This window comes from Panthera pardus, unplaced genomic scaffold, assembly GCF_024362965.1.
Source record: "Panthera pardus isolate Hobbes unplaced genomic scaffold, ASM2436296v1 HiC_scaffold_12, whole genome shotgun sequence".
In the NCBI taxonomy this organism is placed as follows: domain Eukaryota; kingdom Metazoa; phylum Chordata; class Mammalia; order Carnivora; family Felidae; genus Panthera; species Panthera pardus.
In genome coordinates this window covers 44,396,649-44,411,188 of record NW_026526677.1, presented here as the reverse complement: position 1 = coordinate 44,411,188, position 14,540 = coordinate 44,396,649, and the positions used below count along the sequence as shown (strand labels likewise).

The 14,540-nt window shown below is 36.7% G+C and overlaps 1 protein-coding gene across 1 annotated transcript in view; it reads left to right on the top strand.

The window, feature by feature from the left end:
• PDE3B (phosphodiesterase 3B) overlaps positions 1–14,540 on the top strand; it is a 176,859-nt gene that overhangs the window by 91,437 nt on the left and 70,882 nt on the right. Inside the window, exon 2 of the mRNA XM_053899961.1 lies at positions 12,240–12,290. Coding sequence (XP_053755936.1) covers positions 12,240–12,290 — 51 coding nt within the window. The remainder of the gene's footprint in view (positions 1–12,239; positions 12,291–14,540) is intronic.

The window sequence follows — 14,540 nt, the reverse complement described above, 5'->3', positions numbered from 1 at the left end:
AAACGAGTCACTTATTCATCCAACAAGTTATTTAATCTAAGTTTTATTACACATTAAAAAATACTGCTCACCAAACGAATATGAAGGTTGAATGTAATAATGTATATAAAGCTCCCAACAGCGTGCCTAACATAGTGAACATACACGTTTTCATTTTCTTTTGTTGCATAGTTTGCCAGACCATATGGTTTGCATATGGTGCCTCTCGTCTTTTAAGTAGGTTTTACTTAAGTAGGTTTTATTTTAGTGCAATGACAAATCTGAAGACACTAAAAGACCGATCATTTGTTCTCTTTCAAATGCATGACCCAAACAATATTTAGATATTACCTACATGAATTTCCCACCCTCTGTCCAACTTCAGCCAGAATGGTGGCCCATAGCTGGCATTGATAGTAGTTTTAGTGATCAAAGACAGGGTAGGGTGGGTAGACTGCAGAGCGATAGCAAAGCCTAAAGTTGAGCCTTTGAAGGGGAATTTCTAGTTTTTTCCTAAAAGATTATTCCAGTCCTCTTCAAGTACTCCTTTTGAGGCAGAGATTACAAATTGATGATGAAATATAATCTCTGCCCATGGTAAGATACCATTAGGATTCTCCGTTGTATTATTTGGGAATACAAAGGTTATGTGTCTCTGTAAACACATACATGAGACATAGATACAAAAGGGCCAAAGAGCAGAATTCCCAAGCAAAGGGTCTTCCAGCAGAGATTTTGCATCTCTGCTGTGTTATTTTTAATTTTTTCCTCAATACATATATGTAACTATTTCACCAGTACTGCTTGTGTCTTTGGTTGGCTCATCATTCTTAAGTTTAAACTATAATTTATCTGTCCCTAGGTAAACTTTAAAGGGCAATCAGAAGAGAAATATATGTTGTATTTTCTTTGTTAGAGGGTATGCCTATCTAGGACCAGCTAGTTTCTTTCTTTTACTTGAATGTCTGCAGTTTGTGGATCTTTTAGTTGTGTGAGCTGTCTAGAGTTGATTGAGAGGAAAAAAAGCAACCCAGACTCTTCTGCTTGAGTCGTAAGTAGGTGGGAAGAAGTATAGTGTAGTGTCTGAGAGCCTGGGCTCTGGCATCTTCATACTTATTGTATGTAGAGATGAGGGTGTCCTTAGATTTGGTTGTAAGACCACCATCTTAGGTTGATATCACCGGAGACCTTCTGATCTCCTGATTTTCTTTCCAGACCCAGAATCAAGTTTGTAGCATATTTTTGTTATTGAAGTGAGGAACCATTTTTCCCCTTTTGATCTTGTTCATAAGCCATGCTTATAATTCTAGAATATTTATTAGGATATCCTTTATGCAATCCTGAATTCAAGTGTTTTAGTAAGGTTTTTTAAGAGGTTTTTATTTCTTTATTTTGAGAGAGAGAGAGAGAGAGAGAGAGGGAGAGAGAGAGAGAGAGAGAGAATGCGCATGCAAGTGGGGGGGAAGGGCACAGAGACAGAGGGAGAGAGAGAATCCCAAGCAGGCTCTGTGCTGTTAGTGCAGAGCCCAATGGAGGGCTTGATTCCACAACTCTGGGATCGCGACCTGAGCCAAAATCGAGAGTTGGATGCTTAACTGACTGAGCCAGCCAGGTATCCCTGTTTTAGTAAGGTTTTAAAAAATATTAGCTATTATTAGTTTAATCCCCTTATGTGCTTAAATTATACTAAAAATTATATTGTAACTTAAAAGGAAAACATTTTATTTATTCACGGTAGGGGGAAAATAGAAATTATTTTCTTTAAGGGTTTACAGTTCCTATTTTTTCAGTTATTTTTACTATATTATCCCCAGAATATATATTCTTTGGTGGGAATGTAGAATCTGTGTCAGGGAGGGAGATAAAATTTTATTCAATCATAGGCCAGAGAAAGCAGCTGAGGCATACACCAAAATATGTATCCAGAAAGGCATAGGAGGTCTGGAAGAGGAGTAGGTAGGTAAAACTTTGAAAACATCTAGAGAGAATAAGAGATTAACAATACTGGTGGAATAGAAGCTATTACATATTATACTTAGAAAATGGTTCTCTGGGGATGCCTAGGTGGCTCAGTTAAGTGTCTGACTCTTGATTTCAGCTCAGGTCATGATCTCATGGTTTGTGAGTTTGAGCCCCATGTCAGGACCTCTCAGGAGCCTGTTTTGGATTTTCTATCTCATTCTCTCTCTGTCCCTCCCCCAATTGCTCTCTCTCAAAAATAAATAAATATTTTTAAAAAATGGTACTCTGTGCTTGAATTTCTTTACCACAGTAATTAGACCATGGTCTGTGGAACGGTTATGTAACTTAAATTTAAAAAAGGTGTCATAGTGCATTTCAGAACATCAAATGATAAAAGCAAAATGGTCTCCTAAGAGCTAGTGGACAAAAATTTTAAATGTTTATTAGTTTGTCAATAGGACATAGAGATTTAAGTAATCGGTACTTTCACCGATTAAAGAAAGCTCTATGTATTTCAAACAGTGCATGACTTCAGTACTTTTGTATTTTGCTTGCTCAACCTATGTTTATCCCGTCCCTTAAAATATCTTTGTTTCAGAGTTTATACTCCTGACAGGGAAAAAAAAGAAAGAAAGAAACTTGTATTTTAGGTGCTACTTTATAAAATCTGAATTATCAGTTCAGCTTCAGAAAATCACACCTTATAATACAGTATTATGTAATTTATTTATTTTTGAATTTATTAAGAAAAAGGAAAGGGGAATGAATTTTATTGGGACTCACTTGGCATGTTCATGGACCAGTAAATAAACCGGTATAGCTAGATCAGTGTTCTCAAGAGAGAATTATAGGAGAGGAATTGGAAAAAACGGGTAAGCCTCACTCTTTTGAGGGATTTTGCTATTAAGGAGAGCAGAGAAATGAGGCATTGGCTGGCTGTAAGTGATCCTGAGAGAAGGTATTTGTATGTGAGAAATTGCAGCATGTTTGTAGTCTAATCAGAATGATTTTGTAGAGGGAGGAGATGATGTTGTAGGAGAGAGGGAAAGAGTTGCTGGTGACATATCTTCAAGTGGGCACCTGGTATGGGATCGAGTATGTTTATGGAAAAACTGGCCATTGGGTAGAGCTCAAGAGAGTGCATCTGTAGTAACTGTATGAAGCATAGGGAAGATGGGATCAGATATTAGGGTAATTTGATCAAGAAAAACAAGGTGTAGGTAGATACTCTTCATTTTTGGAAAGGTTTAATAAAAGCACGAATAATTATCCTTTTAGCATAGTGGAAAGGGAATGAAATTGGAGGGAGATAAAATTTGAGTACAGATTCTAGCTCTGTGATTTACTAGCCGACGTGAACTTAGTTACAACATCCCTGTATATTCAGGGGTGCAGAAATAGAATTCATGCCAGGGTGGTTCAAATAAAAAGATGTTAATGAGGAATCTACTTTGAGAGAATGAGCAGGGTTAAAAGAATGGACAAGGGATGGTTCATCAGCTAGAGACTAGCAACTATGGAAAGCTGTTACCTGGGGCCGGAGGAACAGGGTGGAAATGGGGTTTTCAGAAGGGAAGACCATCTGGTAAGAGCTGTAGTCATGGGGGGGGGGGGGGGGGACACAGTGGTATGTAGGCAGCAGAAAAGAAATGACTTTGATTTCTCTTTCCTCTAAGACCCCAGTTCCCTGCTGGTGGCTCCCAGCCAAAGCAGAAACCAGCTGCATGGGAGTTCAGCCTCCCCAGGGTCAAGGGAAGGGCAAAGAAGGAATCTGGGAGGCAAATGCCGAAGTATTAGCATGATCACCAAGCCTCAACTTTTCCGTATAGAAAATGGGGTTACTTGCAAAAAATTGTTGTGATTTTACATGGCTGCCAAGTGCCTGCCACATTGTTAGGACATAACAGCATTTAGTAAATGATGATAATTCTAAGATGATGTGGCATTGTGGTTAAAAATCCTTAAAGCTTTGGAGTTAGAGTTGAATCTAGTTTCTGTCTCTGCCACTTACTAGTCATGTGACTTTGGGCAGGTTACTTAACCTTTCTTAGTCTCTGTTGTATCATCTGTAAAATGGGGAAAAAAGGCTTACCACAGAGAATTCTAGTAGAGATTAAAGGAGACAATAGGTATTAAGTGCCTAACATAGTGCTGGGATATAGCATATAGTCTAAGTTACCCTGAACATAATCATATTATTTGATTGCTTAGTAGGGGTAGTGAATGAGATTAGTTTCTAATACTAGTCCTCCCACCACCTGCCCTACACACACACACACACACACACACACACACACACACACACACACCCCTTTTCCTGCTTCTCAGGTTTTCTGACCGGGGCCCTTCTTTGTCATACAGGGGTCAAGGATACTGTCTTTGCACGTTGGACTTAGTACAGTTTTAGTTAGTTTAACGCTTTGGCTATCCATTTATGTTTTTGGCTTATGTTCAGTAAACTCAATCACAGAGTTAAATGGGTTCTTTATTGGGTCTGAGTTGGAAAGCATAGATACAGAAAAACTTGGGAATACTGAAATTCAGCCAATTTCATTAGGATAGATTTATACACAAAGCGCAAGTAAAATGTCACTAAGAAATAAAAGAATAAAAGGTATTGTAACAGTTAATTCACAGCTGTACCATAATACTTTTTAAATTTCACATAAGTACAACAGTAATGTAAGTTTGACTTAAGGCACATATATGTTTTTCTTTTTGGCTACATAGGGAACAATGAAATAAAACCTCATTGACGTAATTGACCCTGATAACATCTCCTGGTTGTACTGCTGATGTTTCACTGTGGTGTTGGTGGTTTTGCAGAGCTCTGTAAAGCATGTTGGACTTACAAACATATTCAAACAGAAACTTTTATCAGGATTCAGTTTTTTAACCACAAAGTTGAATTTATATGAAGGCATAGTCTTGGGTTCCTTTTATCAAATCAACTAAAAACATTTTTTAGTAGTATACACCTCATATGTTACTTAAATGCTGTTTTTAAAATTAGTTTTGAACAGATTACTGTAGTATGTGAAAATATATATCGATTTCTGATACTATATTATATTCGAGCTTAGAAGGAAACAGATGAATATAATATTGGAAGCTCCTAAAACAGCACTTAAAAGTTCATGCTTTCATTATTAAACAATGTCTTATAGTAGAACCATATTTTGAAAACCTACCATACCCACTATAACTTCTTTTTTTACTGTGCTTCAAAATTTAGCTAATTTAAATTACTTATTTTTATATTTAAATTATTTACATGATCTACTTTGGTATTGGTACTAAAGTTTAGTGCCTAAAATTTTGCTGACTTGGGAACAACATATATACAGGACATATACTGATACACTGTTTACTTGGAAGTAAGATTTTAAAAGAGCTATATATTATTACACAGGAGGAATAAATGTTTCTACCAATTCTTCTTAAATTTTAGTATCTGTATACTATCCACTGGGTATTCATTATGCATGGTAGGCACCTACTAATTTTAGATAAATGTATAAAAATGATTCATATAATTTTTAAAAACTAAAAATTCCAGTATTTTTATATCCATGAACATTGTTTACAGTGTTGAAGGTATCTCTGTTGCAGCTCACTGATGAGTAAATAGGTTGTGTGTTGTAGATTCATCCTATCTCCAACCAAATTCTTTTCTTTTCTCTATTTCTCTTAAATTAGAAAAATCCAAGCAAACCCATAATTGGTGATGGAAGGCAGCAAGTGTTTGTGGCTGTTGGTTTTGAATATTCAACATGGACCCTGCCAATTGTGAAGAGATTTCTCACTGCAGATTATTTTCAGGGTTGTGTCAGTTGCTAAGTTAATGGGCATTATCATACTTAAAAGCTTGAGAAATAGAAGTTCTATGTGACTTATCGAGAAAAACACTTCTGTTATATTTACTATTTGTGTTTATATTTTGTTTTTTAATATTTTTATATTTGCCTCATTTTCTTTTTTTTTTTTTTGCCTCATTTTCTATAGCACACTGAAAAGATGTATACTCTGTGCCCAAAAATTGAGTGCATTTACATTTATGCTATTTCTTTAACATTGAATTATGACCAGCATATGTGTTTTAATCACCAGCTGTTTTCTGTGAATAAAGTAACGTATAAACTTGCAGTTAGGAGTTATTGTCATTGTTTAGCAAGACTTTTCCTTGCTGTACAGATAACTAATTCTTTTAGAACTTATTCCAACACACATTTTTCAGTTTCTGACAGAGTTCACAAAATAATCATTACATAGGGGAAAATATCATCTTTTGTAGCATGGATTTTCAGTGATAAACACATAAAAATTTGTCTGCGACCCTTCCTCATGTGTATTGCATATACACCAAGAGCTGATTCAGACTTAGCACATGAATGCATTTATCCAGCAATAAAGTAAAATATCTACTGTATGCAAATGTGACAGTAGTTACTTTTTAAAAAATTTTTTCTTAATGTTTGTTTATTTTTGAGAGAGAGACACAGCGTGCAAGTGGAGGAGGGGCAGAGGGAGAGGGAGACAGAATCCAAAGCAGGCCCAGGCTCTGAGCTGTCATCACAGAGCCCAATGCAGGGCTCAAACCCACAAACTGTCCATGAGATCATGATTTGAGTTGATGCTGGACACTTAACTGACTGAGCCACACAGAGCCCCAGTAGTTACTTTTTTACATTATATGCCTTTTCAATTCTGTGATGTCCCAAGGTGTCATATGGCAAGTATATGTTGGAAATTAATTACTCTGTTCACTCTTCCAGCATAATGTTTATCATCTGTGTGGCTGGCTTTACAAATCTCTTGGCAATAGTTTGTCTTTTTTTAATATGCTTTTGCAGTGAGGAGCACAGAATCTGAATGGTGCCTCTATAGTTTTTGTCTCTTCTGTTTTAGGAACAAAAATCTTCAGTTTCATGTAAGAAAGCATTACGTGCTTGTTCTAGAAAAATTCTGTTGGTCTACCGAAAACATTTTTATGTTTTGTTTGTATAGACCATGAAAGTTTCCACGGCTTCCTATCATCATTATTTGATAAAGTTTCAAAGTGAAAACCATGCAGAAGAATATAGAGTGAAAGAATTACAAGTCTAAAAAATATAAGCTTTGGGGTGCCTAGGTATCTCAGTCGGTTAAGCGTCTGACTTTGACTCAGATCATGATCTTATGGTTTGTGAGTTTGAGCCCTGCATCGGGGGGCTCTCTGCTGTTGGCACAGAGCCTGCTTCAGATGCTCTCTCTCCTTCTCTCTCTGCCCCTCCCTTGATCACATGTGCTCCCTCTCCCTCCCTCTCTCTCAAAATAAATAACCATTAAAAAATAATTTAAAAAAATTAGCTTTTATTTTTTTAAAGGTTATTTATTTTGAGAGAGAGAGAGAGCACGTGTGCATGCACATGTGTGCTCAGGTGAGAGGCAGAGAGAGAGAGAGAGAGAGAGAGAGAGAGAGAGAGAGAGAGAGAGAGAATTCCCCGGCAAGCTCCATGCTGTCAGCTAGGCTCGATTCCAGGAACTGTGAGATCATGACCTGAGCCAAAATCAAGGGTTAGATGCTCAACCGACTGAGCCCCCAAAATTAGCTTTTCGATACTCACTATTGTATGCCCTAGTAATATTTTTGTTTTTATGGGTTTGTGTGGTATTCTCACACCCAGAGATTTGTATTGCATTTGCATTGGAGTCTTGTTCTTGCTCTAGGCTTAGCATTTATTCTGAGTTATTTATGTTTGTTTTTATCAACACCTTAATTAAGCTTTAGGAAACCAACTTAGAACCATTTAGTTTTTTGATTGGAGATACAATGCAACAACAATGAAAGGAATGCAGATTTAACAGATGTAAAGAATATTTGAATGACCTAAAAATACTTTAGATAAGATGACTTGTAAAGAATAACACAGACCTAGGGCACCTGCCCAGCTTTGAAGAATATAATAGTTATTAAGATGAAAATGATGAGGGGCACCTGGGTGGTTCAGTTGGTTAAGCCTCTGACTTTGGCTCAGGTCGTGATCTTGTGGCTCGTGAGTTTGAGCCTCATGTTGGGCTCTGTGCTGAGAGCACAGAGCCTGGAGCCTGCTTCTAATACTCTGTCTTCCTCTCTCTCTGTCCCTCCCCCACTTGTGCTGTGTCTCTGTCTCTTTCTTTCAAAAATAAATAACCTTAAAAAAAGATGATATTTGTGTGGAAATCAGAATTAATCTTATATTTCACAATTCTGAAGTATTTATAAGCTAAATTGATTCCTTTTGCCCTTTAAATATTCCAGACCACTGACAAATGACTAGTGATTCACAAATCATAATCTGATAAATAATAGTGAATACTCCATTACTATTTCCTAGTATTTCCTAAATTTTATCTAAGCCCTAATATTATAGAGACATTGAGCAATGTTTTCATTAAGGGTATTATTACTTTGAATCTGTCTCAATTTATCCTGTATTATTAGTGCTCCTACTGTCCTGGATCATTCCTATCAAGTATAGACAAATTCTAGAGGCTACCAGGTTAACAACAACAACAAAATATTATCCCCACATTCTTCTCCAACTGTTGTTCCATTTCATTCTCGCCATTTCCAGCGTGATTTCTCAAGAGTTTTTGCTAGTCACCGTCTTCATTTCTTTACCTATCTAAATTCTTAATTTTTTAATTGAAGCTTAACAAAAACTTGTAAAATTTGCCTAAAGTATAGATGAAGAATAACAAACACCATCAATTCTCCTTTACCATTAATTTTGAACATTACCATTAAGTTTGAAGTGCCTTGTACACCACTCCCAGATCTAATTTCCTTCTCTTTTCCCTTAGATACAATCACCATACTGATTTTTTTTTTAATGTTTGTCTATTTTTGAGAGAGAGTGCAAGTGGGGAAGGAGAAGACAGAGAGGGAGACAGAGGATCTGAAGCGGGTTCTGTGCTGACAGCAGAGGGTCCGATGCGGGGCTGGAACTCAGGAACCACGAGATCATGACCTAAGCCCAAGTCAGACATTTAACTAACTGAGCCACCCAGGCTCCCCCATACTGCATTTCTTTATAGTTTCTCATGTATTTATATTCTTAAAAAGTATATTTCAGTATATTTTACATGTGTGAAATTACTGTATGTATCCTTCTGTGACTTGTTTTTCTCATTCAATCGTATGTTTCTGGGATTTATTTATATAGTATGGAGCTGTACTTCATTTATTGTCACCATTGTATTGCATTGTATGAATATACACAAATTTCTCCCTTTTGTTATGGACAGACATTTGGGTTGTATCTAGTTTTTTTGCTACTCCAAACAGTGCAGCTGTGTGCATTTATATTAAACCATATAGCAAAGTTCAAGCTTTGGAAAGGTTTTTCTCTGAATTTGTGGTGGATTGATGCTTTGGTAAAATTCACTAAAAATGTTTTGGCAATGTTTAATTGCTATAAAAATTATTAAACATGTATTCTAATTTCTTTATTTTACTGTGGACCACACTTGGAATAAGACTGCTCTAATATATACCTAAGGAACTTCTGGATCATACATCTACTACTCATGCAAAAAAATTTTTTTTTTTTCAAAATCACTAATATGCTAGTTCAAATTAAATAGAAGACTGTCTACCAGAAGTTTGTGACTTTCATGGTATCTGTTTTCAGTTCTTAACATGCAGGTTTTCAGACAAAAACCTACAAGAGCCGTTAGAATAGAGTATACATCACCTCTCATGTTAGCACCGGCTTCTGAGTAGGCAGCCTGGAACGGTCTCTCAGAATGTAAGCTAATGTTGCTTTTGTAAGCAAGAAGCTAGACTACTTTATTTCAGTATTTCGCAACCTTATTTTCATTATCACTCCCCTAAGGAGCTGTTTTAAACACTGTTTTTCCTCCAGTCATCCCTTCCCCTCTATGAAATTTCAGTACAGTAGATTGACGGCCTGTTTATATACTGTGGCGTTTGGAGGGCTATACCCATTTTATTAGTTTTAAGATGTTTTTTGTTTCCCGGGAACAAATTTTCATCAGCTTGGGAGGGACAGGACAACCAGTAAGAATGCGTGACACGAATACAAATACGGTTCCGGCATTAGAGTACAAACCTTGAAAAAGATAGTATTTATTTAATTATCCAAGTGAATGAAGTGAGGTGCAAGGAAGACTCACTGTTAAGAAGCTGTCCTCCTGCAAATGTGCTTGATTTAGCAAGAGATCAGCTTCTACCTAGACTGATGAATTGGGAGTATGAGGAATTGGCATGTGGAATAGGCACTGTTGGATGGCATGCTTGTAGAAGAAATGTATAAGTATGGATTGGATGACAGTACACTTGGGCAAGTTTGTAGATTTAGAATGCAAATTAGTGAATTGATGCGTATCTCCTGGGTTATTTTGGATGACCCATCCTGTGGCTCTGGCCTCACACCTATCTATTCTGTACTTTTATTGGTGTACTTAAGAAGACATCAGATTTACAAACAATGAGCAGAATGGTGAATAGGCTAGTTGACCTCCTCAATCGCAAAAGAAAACGTTGACAGGCTAAATTAAGGACGGAAGTAAAGTATTGCAGGTTTTTATTGTATAAGAATAGCATGGACAAAATGGAGCCTAGCAGTACCAAGTATAAAAGAAACTCGGGGATTTAAGTTATGCTATTCTTAATGTGAGTGTTTTAGAAAGTTATTAACATCTTAAACTGCATTAATTAAATGTCTGTGGAACCTGGAATGTATCCTGGTCAAATCACAACCTGAAATAATTATATCAGGACTACACTTAGAGCCATATAAAGTACTGCATAAATTCAGTGAACCTACTAATATTCATGATGTGTTTTGCATATAGTTCTACTATAGCCATTTTGTGGTACTGGCCCCTGAATTTTATAAGTGGTCTTAGTATGTCTGCATTTTCTTTGGGAAGGAACAGGTTTCTTTTCATTGGCAAAGAGATGACCTTCTGCAAGGATGTTGACGAGGACATGGAGATAATGACAGCTGACAATGTTTTGAGTGATTAAGGAGGGGAGAATATTATATACAATAAGGTTCAGCAAGCTATAGCCCATCTATGAAATCGGACAGCCAGGGAGCCTGTTTTTGTGTGGCTCTTGAGCTAAGAATGTTTTTGCATTTTTAAAGGGTTGTAAAACAAAAAAAGATTATGTCATAGTGACCTTAGGTGGCTTGCAAAGCCTAAAATATTTACTATCTATCCCTTTACAGAAGAAAATCTGCCAACTCCTGATAAAATATTGGACCAATGATAGAGTGGATAATACTTTCAAGATCTTTTGCAACCTGGAGACAGAAGACCTAATGACAAAAAACAATACAAATAGTTCAGTATAGGGGCATCTGGCGGGCTCAGTTGGTAGAGTGTGTAACTCTTGATCTCTGGGTTGTGAGTTGGAGCCCCCCTACTGGGGGCTTGAAAAAAACAATAGTTCAGTATATGGAAATCAGGTGATTGTATTACAAGTTAGGTTTAAATTCAAGACTAGGGTTCAAAACTGTGTAGAAAATTGCAATTATAATCTATTTAGGCAAAAGGAGGAGACCTATTTGTTAACTAAATAATCTTAAAAGAAATTTAGGATTAACTATAGATAGCAGTTATAGCTTGCTAAATGAAAACTAATTTTTTTCTCCTGGAGCATAGGGACTATTGGAAGGGGAAGCAGCCAGAAAAGTCTGCTGGGAATTAAAAGGACAGGAAAAAGATTAGTCTGGGACTAAGAAGTTATCACTGATAGCCTTTAAAGAGACAGGAAAACCATCGTAATTATCTGCATATCAAAAGGGTTGAGTGTTGCTTTTTATAATCAGGTATGATTTGTACTTAATCTAACCCCAAGGATAAGCTTTTAAAATGGATTTTGACAGGTGCCTTATTAGTAAGGAAATAGCACCACCCATTGACACTGGTTTAGGATGTGAGTGATGATCCTTTGAAGACGGTGGGGACAGGGAGAGTTGCTGATGATTTGTCATTTTTCTTGTATTTTTTAGTAAATAGGTGTTATTTTGATTTGTATTTTCCTTTTTGTGGTAATAGATATTTTGCTATTTAATATGGCTTATTATAGTGACTTTATTCTGACTATTCTTTTGATTTCTCAATCACAGAGTACATAATTTATGGAATATTCTGTCTAGAGATAATTTTTACTATTACCTTCCCAATTCCCCTTCCAAGCTGTAAGCTATTTTAGGTATCTGTAATTAAAGATCCATTTTGTCTTTACATATGTTTGTTTGTTGGATTCTGGTTTGTAACTAAATTTTTTTTTTTTTTTCCAGATGATTCTTTGGGACTGGGACTTAAAGCAATGGTATAAACCTCATTATCAGGTAAATTTAAATAATATCACTAATAACTAATATCTGTAATGAAACTTTTTAAATAATGTTTATTTATTTTTGAGAAGAGAGAGATACAGAGCATGAGCAGGGGAGGGACAGAGAGAGAGAGGGAGACACAGAATCTGAAGCAGGCTCCAGACTCTAAGCTGCCAGCACAGAGCCCGATGCGGGGCTCAAACTCAGGAACAGTGAGATCATGACCTAAGCCAAAGTCGGACTCTCAACCAACTGAGCCACCCAGGTGCCCCTGAAACTTTTTTTAGTTGGAAGTATAGTTGACACATAATGTTAAAGTTTTAGGTGTACTTTAACGAAACTTTTTATTTTTATTTTTTTTTATTTTTGAAGGAGAGAGAGACAGAGCATGAGCAGGGCAGGGGCAGAGAGAGAGGGAGACACAGAATCTGAAGCAGGCTCCGGGCTCTGAGCTGTCAACATAGACCATGACGTGGGGCTTGAACTCATGAACTGTGAAATCATGACCGGAACTGAAATGGGATGCTTAACTGACTGAGTCACCCAGGCACCCCTGTAATGGAACTTTTGACATTTAAAAAATTTTTTTCATAAGATTTTCTTTAACTGAACTAAAATGAATGGAACTTTCATTTAGGTATTAGTTGTTTGTTTTTTTTTAAATACATTTTAATTGTAAGGAAGAAGAAGAAACCATACTTATATAAGTTTTTAAAAATTTTTAATGTTTGTTTATTTATTTTTTTTTTAATTTTTTTTTTTAACGTTTATTTATTTTTGAGACAGAGAGAGACTGAGCACGAACGGGGGAGGGTCAGAGAGAGAGGGAGACACAGAATCTGAAACAGGCTCCAGGTTCTGAGCAGTCAGCACAGAGCCCGACGCGGGGCTCGAACTCACATACTGCGAGATCGTGACCTGAGCCGAAGTCGGACGCTTAACCGACTGAGCCCCCCAGGCGCCCCAATGTTTGTTTATTTTTGAGAGAGAGAGCATGAGCAGGGGAGGGCAGAGAGAGAAGGAGCCACAGAATTCGAAGCAGACTCCAGGCTCTGAGCTGTCAGCACAGAGCCTGACGTGGGACTCAAACTTGTGAACCGTGAGATCATGACCGGAGCCAAAGTCAGACACTCAACTGACTGAGCCACCCAGGCACCCCAAGAGTTATTTTTTAAATGTTACTCATATAATCTGGGCTCAGAATAAACTACTAATTCCATATTAAGGATGAGGTTTTTTTTCTTATTGTGGGCAACTGATTCACAGCAGGGAAAAAAAAAAAAGATTTAAGGCCATATATGAGAAAAAGCAAAAACAAGTGGCATTTTGTTAGGGAAATGAAAACACTCTACTTAGAGTTTTTGATAAACTTCTAATTGAATTATACATACAGAAAAGTACACAGCCTGGGGTACCTAGGTGTCCTGGTCAGTCAAGCATCCTACTCTTCATCTTAGCTCAGGTGTTGATCTAGGGTTGTGTTGTGAGTTCAAGCCCCGAGCTGGACTCTGTGCTGGGCATGAAGTGTACTTAAAAAACATATATGTATATGTAAAAGAAAAGTGCATAGCTTGATGAAGTTTCACAAACTAAACATCCCATGTGACTAGGACCAACATCCAGAAGTAGAACTTTACCAGCATTCCAGAAGTCTTACTTATACACCATTAGGGGTTATTTCCTATATCCCCAAAGATAATGTCTATCTTGACTTTGAGTAGTTAGTTTTGCTTATTGATGAACTTCATATATACAAATAAAATCCTATAATATATACTCTTTTTCTTTAAAAAAATTTTTTAATGTTTATTTATTTTTGAGAGAGAATGTGAGAGCGAGGGAGGGGGGTAGAGGATCTTAAGTAGGCTCCATGCTGACAGCCTGATGCGGGGCTCGAATTCACAAACTGTGAGATTGTGACCTGAGCTGAAGTCAGACACAACTGACTGAGCCACCCAGGTGCCCCAATATGTACTTTTAAACTTTTTTGGTCACTTAAGTAATATCTATTCATAACAGAATTGAAAATACATATATAAGAGAAAGAAGAAAAACCATTTCTAAACATCAAACAATAACTATGTTAATTATGTTAACTTTTGATGTATATCTTTACAGATCTTTTCCCATTTTTCCATTGTATTAAAATCTATTCTATTCTACAAAAATTATAATACTATGGTTAATGTACTGTTTTGAAACCTGATGGTTTTCATGCTAATCGATAAATATCAGTAAATATCAAATCTCTGTTCTTTGTAT